At 42.8% G+C, this 14,189-nt stretch overlaps 1 protein-coding gene across 2 annotated transcripts; it reads right to left on the bottom strand.

Annotated features, from left to right (window-relative positions):
• Nucleotides 1–1,256: 1,256 nt before the first annotated feature.
• On the bottom strand, nucleotides 1,257–12,038 carry LOC307011702 (guanylate cyclase soluble subunit beta-2). 2 transcript variants are annotated; one of them, XM_079637674.1, is made up of 5 exons: nucleotides 11,923–12,001; nucleotides 9,894–9,992; nucleotides 4,414–4,505; nucleotides 4,094–4,234; nucleotides 1,257–1,799 (listed from the first exon to the last, which is right to left on the bottom strand). In XM_079637674.1, exons 1-5 carry the CDS (start codon nucleotides 11,963–11,965, stop codon nucleotides 1,668–1,670), a joined length of 507 nt encoding a protein of 168 aa, XP_079493800.1. In that variant the 5' UTR covers nucleotides 11,966–12,001; the 3' UTR covers nucleotides 1,257–1,667. The 2 variants fall into 2 exon arrangements, with proteins under 2 accessions (XP_079493800.1, XP_079493801.1); XM_079637675.1 differs by lacking the exon at nucleotides 9,894–9,992 and having other exon boundaries at nucleotides 11,923–12,038.
• Between the last annotated feature and the right edge of the window lie 2,151 nt (nucleotides 12,039–14,189).

Genomic DNA, 14,189 nt, shown 5'->3' with positions numbered 1-14,189 from the left:
AGTAAATATAAATCGATCTTTGCCAACATTTCTGAGCCTAAGGTTGTAATCTAAAACCGATGATAAAATGTTTTCTTTTGTTTCATTATATTAACCTGAAAGTCATACAGATTTTTTGTTCCTTTGCTGTCTTGGCGCTGCTTTTACTTTCTATAGAAGAAGGGTTTGGTGTGTGTGTGTGTGTGTGTGTGTGTGTGTGTGTGTCATTGTACCCTGAGTAGCTTGTGCCTCAGCCAAAGTAATTACCCCAACCTTCATTTAACTGGAACACAATGGCTCTGGGCGCAAAGCCTTTGTCATTTTAAAGCCTCTAAATAAGAGCTTCTCCATCCCTAATCATTCGTCATGTGCGCTGGATTTCTCTCTCATTATCTGCCACTTCTGCTAATTGAGATGATTTGCTCCGTGTTCTTTGAGGATCTGGCTGAGGACTTGCTGAGGAGATACTGCAGGCTGAAATGAAGGGGAAATCACCCTCACGGCTTCTGGTCATTGCATTTCACCTACAGTGATCTCCAGGTGCAGACCGGCCTATAAGCAGACAGACTGAAGCCATAATTAGACAATTTCTCTGTGTTGTGAAACAATACTAAATTGAGTCGTAAATAGTGGTAGACCAATATTGGGTTTTCAATGGGCGAAATCTACTGTGATAATCTCATTCAAATGAAATTTAAACTTTGATTTAAATAGCTGAAATAAAAATTATCTTATTTCATCCAGTATTTACTCAAAATTCATAATTTTAAAATATACATTATTGGAAAATGTTTCTTCATAATATAACAACATAATTGTACAGTATGGACAGGTCCTTATTTCTCTATATCTCTCCAATCCACAAATAGTAGACTTTGGTTGAATGCACAAATGTTTATTTGGTCTATTTAACAGTTGAATACAATGCAACTCATTTTAATTAAATTTTTTTGATTAAAAATGTGATCAAGAAAAACACAGGAGACATATATTATGGAATACAAACTAGGACAAGATAACAGAAAAAAACAAGTTAACAAAGAAAGAAAAATATTCTAATACACAAGAAATATGAACAGTGGCAAAACATGAAATATAACAGAAACATTGGACTGAGACAGGTAGGCCTAACTCTGAACATACTTGGTAACTATCCTCACTTCACAAATAAAGGGCTAACGTATTGAGAGAAAAAATAACATATATATATATATATATATATATATATATATACAGTATACATATATGTCTAACTATTTTCTACCTATACCTCTCTAAACATGTCTTACAGTTTTTTTCCTGTCCTTTTATCCTCTTGTTTTTATTTTATTTTATGTATTTATTTTGTTATATGTGAGATTTAGTAATAAGCAGTATTAAGAAAATAATAAATATTATGGCAAATTATAACAAGTAAACCCTTCCAATTTCCCCAAAAAGTAAATAAAGTAGCTAACTCTGTACTGTATATAGCTACAAATAAATACCTAAAATGCATTTATAAAAAATACATTTTAAAATATATAGTACCAATATTTTAATAATTTCCTTATTATATTTTTTTGACGATGTATTAAAACATTTATGTGTATATAAAGTGTATATGAAATATCTAGTAAAGGCCCACATAGCACGTTCACCGTCTCACAGAAAACACTCAAATCCTCCTGATAGTTCATCTGGACAGATCAGCTGTGAGACACTGCACCCGGAAGCAGAGAGCTTTTATCGCTGTGTTGCTCGGGTGGACGTTCCTCCGTCTCCTGCAGCGCTCCCACCATCGAGCCTAACGTGCCGAAGCTGCTGGCGCAGTTCTCCACCTGTGCAGAAACACACAGTGTGACCTCTGACCCCTTCAGTTTGGGCAGGACTTCAGGCGGAGAGACTGGTGTGATACTGTCACTTTGGACAGTGATGCTGGACTGAAAAACGTGGTGCAGTTGTAGCAATGTTAGCAATGTATTTTCTTGCACTATAATTGAACAGCTTCTCCAATAACGTACACAGTTTCATACGTAAGTGTATGATGGAAGTTGAAGAGTTGCATTGTGTCCTATATCTAGGCATGACGTAACAATATTCAGTGGAAAGCTATTTGTCCAGACTGAATGTGCAACTGCTGTGGAACATTATCAGAACAAATAATATTGATGTATATTACAGTTAATTGTTTAAGAGAAGTTTTGGATCAGTGAGTGCCCACACCAGAAATTAAAACCAAGTGATCAACAAAATGTTCTATCGATCTTTGCACAGTAGTGACGGCGGGTATAAACAAAAACCTACATTTCACATGTCACACCTACATAGTTTTCAGGAGGAATTTACAAAGAACTGGACCAGCTCATAGTGTTGTTTACTTCAGTCATCATCTACGAGCACATAATCCAGTGCAGGAATTAAAGGTGCCGTATAGGATTACTGACAAACGCTGCTGAAAGTGGATCGGGCCGAGCACCACATCACTATCAGCAGTGAGAGGTGTACACACTCATGATAGGGGAGGAGAGAGAGCGAGCAAGAGGGAGATTTCAAGAAATACTGTAGAAAGAGAGATGGCTGAGAGACATTACAATATAGAAAAAAACAGAGGAATATCACTGGAAAAAGAAGGGTTATGATCAGGCAAGAGCTTTAGAACCGTGTTAATATTAGAAAAGCTATCCAGCGTTAGAGGGACAGAAGCAGGAAGGCCTGAAAACGGACGCTGAGGTTGCGTTGTTTCTGCTCCTTATGCGAGTAACATTGATTTTGCTATATTTTTACAGAACCAAGATATGCTGTTGTTGAAATGTTAGCTTGTAACAGGACAGTTTTGAGTGTCATTGTTTGTCTGGAGCTTGTGTGTTGAAATTGGGATAGAGAATTGTGCATTTTAATTGGTATCTAAACATTTTGGTGTCAATATTGTCCGTTTTTGCAAAAAACAGTTTCATGGCTGGTAAAAAAATATTTATGGTCAGTAAATTTTCTTGAGTCACCGGCAGGTGTGGCAAAAAGTTAGCTTACTGCACCTTTAAAGGGTTAGTTCACCCAAAATTGAAAATGACCCAATGATTTACTGTAAAATAACTACCTTCCGGCAGACGGCCTACGCAAGTTGACTTACGCCACAAGAGTAACCATGTATAACGGAGGATGTAGGAGTAGCGTAAGTGCCTCTCGCGGTTCAAGCTAACAGGGCTGGGCAACAAACTCAAGCTCCTCCCACATTTCTCTGTAAAAGTTCTTGTTTTAGACTTCTAATTCTTGACTGGAGTTTTGCGTACGGTCGTCTGCCGGAAGCTAGTTATTTTAGTCGATAAAGTATTAAATATTGATATTTTTCTTACACGAACACATCGATTCGCTTCAGAGGGCCTTTATTAACCCCCGCAGAGTCTTGTGGAGCACTTTTATGATGGATGGATGCACTTTATGGAAATCGAAACAGAAACGGCCATTCAAGCTTGGAAGAGCCAGGACATTTTTTAATATAACTCCGATTGTATTCGTCTGAAAGAAGAATGTCATATACACCCAGGATAACTTGAGGGTGAGTAAATCATGGGGTAGTTTTCATTTTTAGGTGAACTAACCCTTTAAGCAAATCAAGTCACAATACTTCCTTTTCTGAGTGCTAGGTTACAACAGACTACTATGATCTAGTGTAATTTACTGGGGCTCTACAGACACATTCCACCAAGAAATTGACCATAAGTGGCGCAAATGTTTAGTAAATTTATCCTTGACTATTTTGTTAATCTTTTGAAAATGATCTCCAAAAAGTGTGAATATATGCTTAATATATTAATTAAATTTTTAAAAGTCTGGAGCCTGTAAGATTATTATTTTTTAATTGAAAGAGGTCTCGTGCTCACCAAGGATTTATTCACCTAGGATATATATATATATATATATATATATATATATATATATATATTATTACAATTTAAAATAACGTTTTTCTATTTTATTACATTCTATCGAAATTCTGTACTGTCAGTTTTGAACAGTTTAATACATCCTTGCTGAATAAAAGTATTAATTTCTTTGAAATAAGTTTCACTGATCCTGAACTTTGAATGGTTGTGTATGTTCCTTGAACAAGTAGTAGTACAAGTAGAACACTTACATTCTCTATGGACACGTTGCTCCCCACAGGGGCCTTTTTCTTTCTTGAGATATTGGGGTTCCAGTGGCACACCAAACTGTCATTCTGAACACTGTAGTTCTTGTGACCAATCAACCAATAGGTGTTCATTTTTCCTTTTCCCTGAAAACCCAAGTCAAACACATGTATGTCATATTGTTAATGTTAACATCTTTGCATTTCGATTAAATATTGTGAAGACAAAATTTTTATTCATATGTCATAACCTCAAATCATGTAAAGAAATATAGATAATCCACGTTGTGGATTTACTAAATCTGATTTTAAGCATATACTCTCACCTTTACTTCAATCTCACCCCGTAACTGCAGTTCATATGCATTGTCCTTCATGAGTGCCAGGTATGTAGCAGAGCTTGCATGAATCTTTTGTGCTGAAAACCAGATCAAAGAAATGTTCACCTGTTATGCAAAACGGCCAAAGAACCGAAGCTGAGGTGAAACGTACTCGGTTACTAACGTAACCTCGGTTCTCTCTAGAGAGAGGAACGAGTACTACGTTGTCGTAGCAACGCATTGGGGAAAATCCTTTTCCACGAGAATACTGAAGCAAAACATTATCCTTAATTTTGTATAAATGTAAAACGCATTGCCACAGCATACAGACCTAGGCGAGACTGCTCGCGCGCCTATTGGCTGCTGTGCGGAAAATGCTTAAGCCAATCGAGCGAGCCCTTGAGTGACGTCACACCCAATGAGGGCGCTTCGTGCCCTCCTGCGTCACGTCCCGCCAAAACGGGCGTGGCTTAGGGCTATATATTTCGCTCACAGGCTTATGAACTCTGATTTTTAAAGCGAAACAACCAGAGCGCATGCACGGCAAGAAACGCAGTACTCGTTCCTCTCTCTAGAGAGAACCGAAGTTACGTTAGTAACCGAGTACGTTCTCTTACGAGAGATACTCTCGTACTGCGTTGTCGTAGCAACGCATTGGGGAACACCCTGTAAGACGCCGTGTATGCAGTGATCCGACACCATAGACCCAGAGCATTGAGCTGGGGTTCATATAGTACATAATCAACTGTAGGACTCACAGAGAATCCTGAAAGAGGTGGGTTCTAACCACCATCTCCCAAATATTGACTGCACGTAGCAGTTCAGCAACAGTATTGCCATAAATAGACGACTGAAATTCTCAGTCTAAACAAATACGGTTAATCAAACCGATAATATCCTGGCCTGTAAGGCGGGTACCTCGAGGTTATAAAACCTGATAAATGTAGACGGTGAGGCCCAGCCTGCCGCCATACAAATATCCTGTAAGGCAATCTAAGCCCACTAAGCAGCCATACTTCTCGTGGAGTGCGCTCTAACACCCAAAGGACATTGAATGCCTTTGGATGCGTACGCTAGAGCTATAGCGTCCACTATCCATCTGGATAGGCTCTGCTTCGAAGTGGCCAATCCCTTGAGACGCCCACTAAACGAAAAGAAAAGCTGCTCTGTCTGTCTGAAAACAGACGAGCGCGACACGTAAGCTCTCAACGCCCTCACCGGGCAGAGAAAATTCTCGTCCATATTCTCCCCAGTGACCGGAAGGACAGACAGGGAAATGACCTGCGCCCTAAACGGTGTGTTTAGGGATTTTGGAACGTAACCATGCTTAGGTTTGAGCACGACTCTGGAGTCATTAAGCCCAAATTCCATGCACGACCCGCTCACTGAGAGTGCATGTAAGTCCCCAACGCGCTTCACTGAAGCGAGAGCCAGGAGAAACACCGTCTTGAGCGACAGGTGTTTCATATCAATCTCCTGAAGAGGCTCAAAAGGAGGACCCTTCATGGCGTCCAGCACCGTGGAAAGGTCCCAGATGGGAACTTTGGGAGGTCTGGGGGGATTAAGTCTCTTAGCTCCTTTAAGGAACCGTATGACTAAATCGTTCCTTCCTATGGACCGGCCATGCGCGGTTTCGGAAAACGCCGCTATAGCTGCCACATATACTTTGAGCGTGGAAGGGGATCTCCCATTGTCCAACAGCTCTTGTAAGAAGGACAAAACCTCTGTCACTCCGCAGTCTGGGGGTGACACGCCACGAGACGTGCACCAGCCAGAAAAAACTGACCATTTAGACGCATAGAGCCGTCGCGTAGACGGAGCTCTAGCCTGTGTGATCGTGTTTAACACTCCCTGTGGGAGGTCAGCGGATACCCGTTGATGGCCCACACGTGAAGGGACCATAGTTCCGGGTGAGGATGCCAAATCGAACCATTTGCTTGAGAAAAGAGATCCCTCCTCAGAGGCACTGGCCACGGGGCGGTGCTGGCTAACTGCATCACAGCTGGGAACCAAGGTTGATTCAACCAGAGCGGCGCTATTAGCAGCACTGAGCATCCTTCCTCCCTGATCCTCTCCACCACTTGGGTCAGGAGAGAGACAGGGGGAAAAGCATATAGAGGACGGCGCAGCCACTGATGAGCCAGGGCGTCCTTACTTTTTGAGAAAAAATTCTGGACAGTGAGCGTTCTCTGGAGACGCGAACAGGTCTACTTCCGCTCTGCCGAATTTCTTCCACAACAGTTGTACTGTGTGTGGGTGTAACGACCATTCTCCTGCCGGAACGCGGTTCCTGGACAGTACATCTGGTCCAACGTTCAGGTGCCCCGGCACGTGCGCCGCCCTTAGTGAAAGGAGGTTGCAGCGCGCCCATATCAGGAGGCGTTTGGCCAACCTGTATAATGGCAGGGACCTGAGGCCGCCCTGGTGATTTATATAGGACACTACTGACATGTTGTCTGAACGTATCAGTACATGGCAGCCCATAATCAGGGGACGAAAGCGCGTGAGCGCTTTTCTCACTGCTAACATCTCGAGGCAGTTTATGTGGAAGAGCTTCTCCCGCTCTGACCATAGGCCAAACAGCGGTCTGCCCTCGAGCAGCGCTCCCCATCCTGCGTTGGATGCGTCCGTAGACACCACCCTCAGACTCGAGGAAGTCCCCAGGCTTACACCTGAAAGGTACCAGTCTTTTTACTTCCAAGGTTTCAGAGCTGCAACACAAGCTTGATTGACCTTGAGGCGAAGCCGACCGGTGGCCCATGCTTTGCAGGGCACCCTCCCTTTGAGCCAGATCTGCAGTGGGCGCATGCGTAGCAGTCCCAGCTGGAGTGCTGATGATGCTGAGGCCATCAGACCTAGCATCTTTTGAAAGCTCTTTAGAGGGAGAACAGCGCCGCAGCGGAATGAGCTGACTGTGAGCTGAATACGCAGCGCGCGCTGCTGTGACAGCAGCGCTGTCATGGACAGCGAGTTCAGTTCCAGTCCCAGAAAAGAAATATTCTGTCTGGGGGATAGTGAACTGTTTTCCCAGTTTACTGTGAGACCGAGATTCTCGAGGTGACTCAGCAGCAGGGCTCTGTGCGCCACGATCTCTGAATGAGATTGGGCTAGAATGAGCCAGTCGTCCAAATAGTTCAGCACTCGAACACCCTGCAGTTTGAGGGGAGCGAGTGCTGCGTCCATGCACTTCGTAAATGTACGGGGTGCTAGAGACAAGCCGAACGGCAGGACTGTGTACTGGTATGCCTGGCCCTCGAAGGCGAATCTCAAAAATCGCCTGTGACGTGACGCAATCTGTATTTGAAAATACGCGTCCTTTAGATCCACTGACACGAACCGTCACGAAACGTCTCCTTGGCGAACATGCGCGAGGATTTTTCTGGTCGTTAGCATCCTGAACTGACGTTTCACAAGTGTTCTGTTCAGCTGCCTCAGATCTAGTATGGGTCTGAGACCCCCGTCTTTTTTGGGTACCAGGAAGAATCTGCTGTATAGCCCCCCTTCGCTCTGAGCCTGAGATAAAGGTTCGATAGCCCCTTTTCTCAGAAGTTTCTGAATTTCGGCTCGAAGTAGGTGTGCTACATTCGAATCTACCGAAGTCTCGACGCGCGCCGCGTGGCGGCGAGGGTGTCGGCGAAACTGCAGCGAATAGCCTTCTTTTATGATGTTTATCACCCATTTTGAGACCCCGGGAAGCTTCTCCCATGCATCTGCACGTGTGGCTAGGGGCTGAGTGAAAAGCGCGCTCTGATCGACTCGCGATACAGCGGCTTTCGTGAGCTGTGACAGAAATGTCCCGCTCACAACATCTGAGGCCGGGGCCGCGCTGGTGACAGCGGGCAGAATGTCCGCGCTCGACCCCTCGACGGCGTTTAGGCGGGAGAGGGAGGGCTGGACGGGCTCCGTAGGAACCGTGATGCTTGTGTGGGAACGCGGGCACTGGGGACTCTAGCCTGTGTGGCCGGGCAACGTTTACCACCTTTATAGCATCGCTCGCCGGAGCGGAGCGCCTGCACGCAGGTTTCGTTTTTACAGAAACCGTGCGATGAGCAGGAGGTAGCATTAGTGGGCACTGGGTAGTGGGCACGTGTGCTACTTTTAACGCGCAATCGAACTGGGCCGATTTTATGTGCGCGGGCCCTGTGTGTGGGGCCGTGTTTGTGTGTAGGGATGGGCACATTACAGTGGGCAGTCTTACTACACATAAAACACCATCGGCCGTGGCCGGGACACCAGAAAATGCACTCTTTAAAGGATTTATCTGGGTAGCCGTGAAAACGGCTGTTGTGTGCAGGCAAGCGGGCAATGAGACAGGCTTGTTGGCTGCAATGATCACTGGAACAGTCACTTTGCTTGGGACTGGTCGAGCGGTAAGCTTCGGTGAAGCGGCGGCAATCTGCGGTCGCTGTCCGTCGGGGATTGATGCTGAAGAAGCCGGGGATAAAGCTCGCGGGCGCACCGGCGAACTTTGACGGCTTGGAGATGGTTCGGGGTTCCGCTGTGCACGGCGCTTTTTATGGCGCGGCACAACAGCGGAAAACACGGCTCCTGGAACGACGCCAGGCGAGTCCGCAGAGTCGCCAATGGCAGAAGTTCACAGTGATGGCAGCCGCCATCCGCAAGAGCGAGAGCCGCGTGTTGCTCACCCAGGCAGGAAGCGCAGATGATGTGGCGGTCCCCGTCGCTGAGTGTAGCTCGGCATGAGCTGCAGGCAGGCATCTTGAAAAAGACGCTGCTCTCTTAGATACAAAGTGTGAGTCACGCCGGCGAACTCACACACACTCAAAACACAAAGGTAAGTGAAAAGGATATAAGCGCCGGAACGCGCAGCTGGAAGGCGAAGAAGGCGGCGGTGCCAGCAGCTTCACGACTCTCCCGCTGGAGTGCTCACTCGACGGCGCAGCTTCCACTCGGATCAGCGATGAGGTGTCTTCGCTGAAGGATTAAAAATCAGAGTTCATAAGCCTGTGAGCGAAATATATAGCCCTAAGCCACGCCCGTTTTGGCGGGACGTGACGCAGGAGGGCGCGAAGCGCCCTCATTGGGTGTGAAGTCACTCAAGGGCTCGCTCGATTGGCTTAAGCATTTGCCGCACAGCAGCCAATAGGCGCGCGAGCTGTCTCGCCTAGGTCTGTATGCTGTGGCAATGCGTTTTACATTGATACAAAATTAAGGATAATTTTTTGCTTCAGTATTCTCGTGGAAAAAGATTTTCCCCAATGCGTTGCTACGACAACGCAGTACGAGAGTATCTCTCGTAAGAGAACTCAGACACATTATGTTGTTAGCTAAGCCACATGCTAATGTCATGGTTGAAATGGAGGCTGTTATGAGCTCAATGGAGGAATACGATGAGGTCTCTATGGTGATGTAGTGAGCAAAAATATTCATGACCTCTGAATACAGAAGTACCAGTGGTGGTAAAAAAAAAAAAAAGGTCATCAAAAGATAAAAAGACTTCATGTTAACTAGATAGATGAACGTACGCAGACTTGTAGATTCCATCCGAGAGGCCGTGTTGACTGTGTCTCCAAACAAGCAGTACCGGGGCATCTTGTAACCAACAATGCCAGCTACACAAGGGCCTTAAGAGGTATGAGAGACATGACAGAAAACACTGTGAATTACTATAACATCACATCTAATGTTATGCTGTTATTGTCGTAATCTTTATTACATTAATGCTAACCGGCATTGATCAAATATTGCTCAGAGATATTGGCAAATTATTCTAAATGATCAGAAATATTGATCATTTAGGAAGGCTGCACTGAAACTAAAGCTGACGATTCTGACAAAAATATAAGTCAATTTGTTGACTTTAATTTACAGGCCTAACAGTAGGGGTGCAACGGATTGCAGTTGATGCGAGATCCGTATGGACCAGGCACCACGGTTTGGTAAGCATTTGATTTGTGGATTAATTGTTAAGTTTAACCATGTGTATCTGTGCGTACAGCCACACACACACCCGAAGTGCGCACACAGAGGCGCAAACACCGAATAGGTTCCTCTTTCACTTTGATTAATGGATATACACTGAAAATTATCTCAAAATACCCGTCTCAGCAAGTATTCTCATAAACGTAGTCGGTTATGTCTGCACCACTGCCTAACAGTAACAATACTTATGATCTTGAGTCTATGGAAGACCATGGAACCTTTTGTAGGAACATGATTAAATTTAGCACACAGATAGAGGATAGTCTACATCAACCACAGCAATTTTGGAGTCTCTAACTGAATCCCTCTAGTGTTACAAACTGTCCAAACATGTACTCGTATTCATGCTAGTAACTTTTGAATCATAAGGGCTAGAAACAAAAGGGATACGTCACCTCTGTAAAGATGAATGTGTATTTAGAATGGGTCATTTATGTAGTAGAAATGTAAAATTATTTTGAATTTGGAGCCTCCTAGACTGAGAAAGTGGATGAAAGACAACAACTCCCAGAATGCACTTGCTTCACTGCCCTACGAGGCCATGCCTACCGGTAAGAGTGCAGTTAAACAACAAGGCTAGGCTACTAGTGAGTCTCCGTGACGAGTCTATTCGGGATTTTCGAGACCGCCCAAAAGGTCCGGGATTCGGCTTTTGCATTCTACAGTCGCCATTCCTCATGTTTACTGTGGCGAGCAGGACGAGACTGACGGCCGCGGGAGAACGACGCGAGGCCGGTGGCGTGATTACTGATGAGCGAGACCTGTGAGACTCTCACGGAGGAGCGGGAATTTTCTTAGCAATGTTAAAACGCACATCAACCCATTACTTGTTTAGCGTTCATGTAAACACTACATTCAGATTCACCAATCGGAATGAATTCAGTTAGATTGAAACAAAAGGTGTGCATGTAAACAATGAATGGCGACTGCAGAAAGCAAAAGCCGAATCCTGGACATTTTCGACGATCTCGACGGCCGGACATGTCCGGGAAAAAGAGGATGGTAACCCACTACTACTCAGCTTTCTCCAAGAACCTGTTAGCTCAGCTTCCAAAAAAAGCTTGAGATCCCACCCTCTATGGGCGGGTTGAAAACATGCGGAACAGCGCCTTCTACTGGCTGTAGTTTTTAGTCTCTGGTCAAAAAATCCTCTGATGACGCAAAATGAGGATTTTTGCTGCATCAGAGGATTTTTTACAGACAAAAAATACATAAATCTCTTGTCTCAGGGGGATATGAGGGAGGGAAGCATGGTAATTTGAAAATACTACAGGTTTTTTAATGATACAAAGCTTAATGCTAAATCCTGAAGTATCCCTACCTAACTCTTTTGGGCAATAGGTGGTGCAGACAAAAAAAGTGATAAGCAGGTACAGTAAATCATATTGGTTGTATTGATAACATTTCAGTTGTTTTGCCTAAAATAATCTAAAAATGTCTTTAATTACTCATTGTTGAAGTCTGATAACTCCTCATTATGCCTCATTTGCGCTTGGCCTCTTAATTGCTGCTTGCAGCTATATCAATTAATCTGTAATCATCAGTTTTTATGCAAAGAGAGAATACACACACCTGTGTGTATGCCGGCTCTGAGTTGAAGGCGTTTGTTTGGCATGTGGGGTATCGGCACCTGTCTGACCGCAGCCACCAGATCCAGAGACATTTTAGCAATCTCATCAGCATGTTTATCTTCGTTTTTCTCCGGCAGTCCACTGACCACCATGTATGCATCTCCTATAGTCTCCACCTGTTTCATTCAAACACACAAGCTTGTCAACTAATGATTGTGATGGACATTAAATATGTCTTTGATTATATCTAGCAGCTTTAAGAATACTTCTTTAAACTTAAGAGATAAAAATGACATTTATATTGCATATATACAGTATATATATATTTGGAGTTGTGACAATTCTCGTTACCGTAGATCATCTCTTTGGTTTTTATCATTATTCTCATTAAATTCACATTACTAAAATACACAATTTTATTTTGAATTGCAATTTTTTTAATTACCACAAATTAAATACAGTATACTAAATACTACTCTACCGTTCAAAAGTTTGGGGTTGGTATGATTTGTTTAATCTTTCTGAGTATCTTATGTTCACCAAGGCTGCATTTATTTGATCAAAAATACAGTAAAAGCACAGTTACATTAGCAGTCATTACTCCCATGTTCAGTGTCACATGATCCTTCAGAAATATTTATTTTTATTATCAATGTTGAAAACAATTGTGATGCTTAATATTTCTGTGTTCTTTACAATTTCAGTAATACATCATTGTCCCAATTTATTTATTTAGCAATATGATCATGGAAATGTAGAGTCACAATGTAAAAACAAATTCTATAATCTTTTTATTTATTTTTATAAAATTCTTTGGGTAAAATAAAAAAAATTACTCAGACATGTTCTCCTAAGCACTATAAGCATAAACTAAGCATAATGCAGACATGCTATGATTATTTGCTGTATGATAATTCATAGAGAGTATATGATATTATGTGTTTCAGAATATGTTCATACCTTGTAGACATCATAGGAGTCAATGCGTGTGTCGAAGCACATGTAGAGGTTATTTAGCATCTCAACAACTTGTAGTGGAGTGCAGGAGGCTGATATAGTAGTAAAACCCACAATGTCAGAGAAGAAAATAGTCACCTGCAAGACAATAAATGTATCAGTTGCTTCTTAGAATAAATAATTAATCAAGTATATCAATGTCTACATGTCATAGCTAATCGAGAAAAGCTCGATTAACTAGATTACATTTTCTGAAAAAGAGTGGTGCTTGCCCATTTGAATCAATGCTATGGTGTTAGTAGTTTCAATGTAGTTTCTATTGCATTGCTAAGGAGACAACCACAAGTTTATGTTGATATGATATTTATGATTCTATTGAGATGATATTCAACTGCAGGTTCAAATCCACACAACAAGCTGCACGATTTGCAGCTTTTGGAGCATGAACTATGCATGAAAAATTAAGCACCAAAGTTTAGCATTATTGGATTGTTCATATCATTAACCTTAATTATGAAAAATAATAATAATAGCAATAATTAAAGGTAATAAACAAGTAATAAGCCACTAATAAATGTAATCTGCTCATATGAGTAATGTTTATTTACCTTACACATACCTAACACACAATGTGTTGTTATTTTGAAATGTAATATTAAATACTTATCCTGCTACATGTTACATTATATGTCCAGTTCTTCGGAAAATCTATTTGCTTTAAGCGCTCTAAATCTAAGGGGACGAGCTTCAGGTGCACAAATTTGCCCATATACAGACGTGTAATTTACCCCACTCCCTCATGAGCTGTTTTATCTCCTGATGAATATGGAATACCATAATTACAGGCAATTACTACAACAAAAAGAACAAACAGAATGGAACCATGTGCGCTTTCCTGACACTGCCATCTTGCCAACATCCATAATGAATATGCTTGCCTTTTTTTTAGACTTAATTTGTTAAAGGGAATGTTGGAAGAAGGGAAGATTTCTTCTGTTTTAGCAGATCATATGGCAATATACAGAAAATATCTTATAGCCATTTACCTTCTCATAACTCTCAGCCTTCACGTGTTTGTTTTGGCGTAGCTGCTTGGCCACAGTTTTGGGCAACATCTGATGAAGAAGATCTTCTGCGAGACATCTTTCTCTCTTTAGGGCTTCTGTCTTCTCCCTGAGGGTCTGAGCGTAGTCCTGGATCCATTCCGTCATTTGCTTGAAGGAGAGTAGCACTATGGGGTAAATGAGACAGGCAATGGCAAGCAGGCAGATCTTCAGACTGATGTTGGAAGATATGTCTCTGGATTTCAGT

Source organism: Phoxinus phoxinus (assembly GCF_949152265.1).
Source record: "Phoxinus phoxinus genome assembly, chromosome: 15".
NCBI lineage: Eukaryota > Metazoa > Chordata > Actinopteri > Cypriniformes > Leuciscidae > Phoxinus > Phoxinus phoxinus.
Note: the sequence above shows the minus strand (reverse complement) of the source record. Positions and strands in the feature narration are given on the sequence as shown.

Bases quoted from the DNA above. Each gene is read 5' to 3' on its own strand.
- LOC307011702 (XM_079637674.1), bottom strand. From the start codon at position 11,965: ATGCCAAACAAACGCCTTCAACTCAGAGCCGGCATACACACAG. The intron at 9,993-11,922 runs GTGTGTGTATTC...ATACCTCTTAAG, and splicing joins CAGAGCCGGCATACACACAG to GCCCTTGTGTAGCTGGCATT. The intron at 4,506-9,893 runs GTACGTTCATCT...TCTGGTTTTCAG, and splicing joins GATGGAATCTACAAGTCTGC to CACAAAAGATTCATGCAAGC.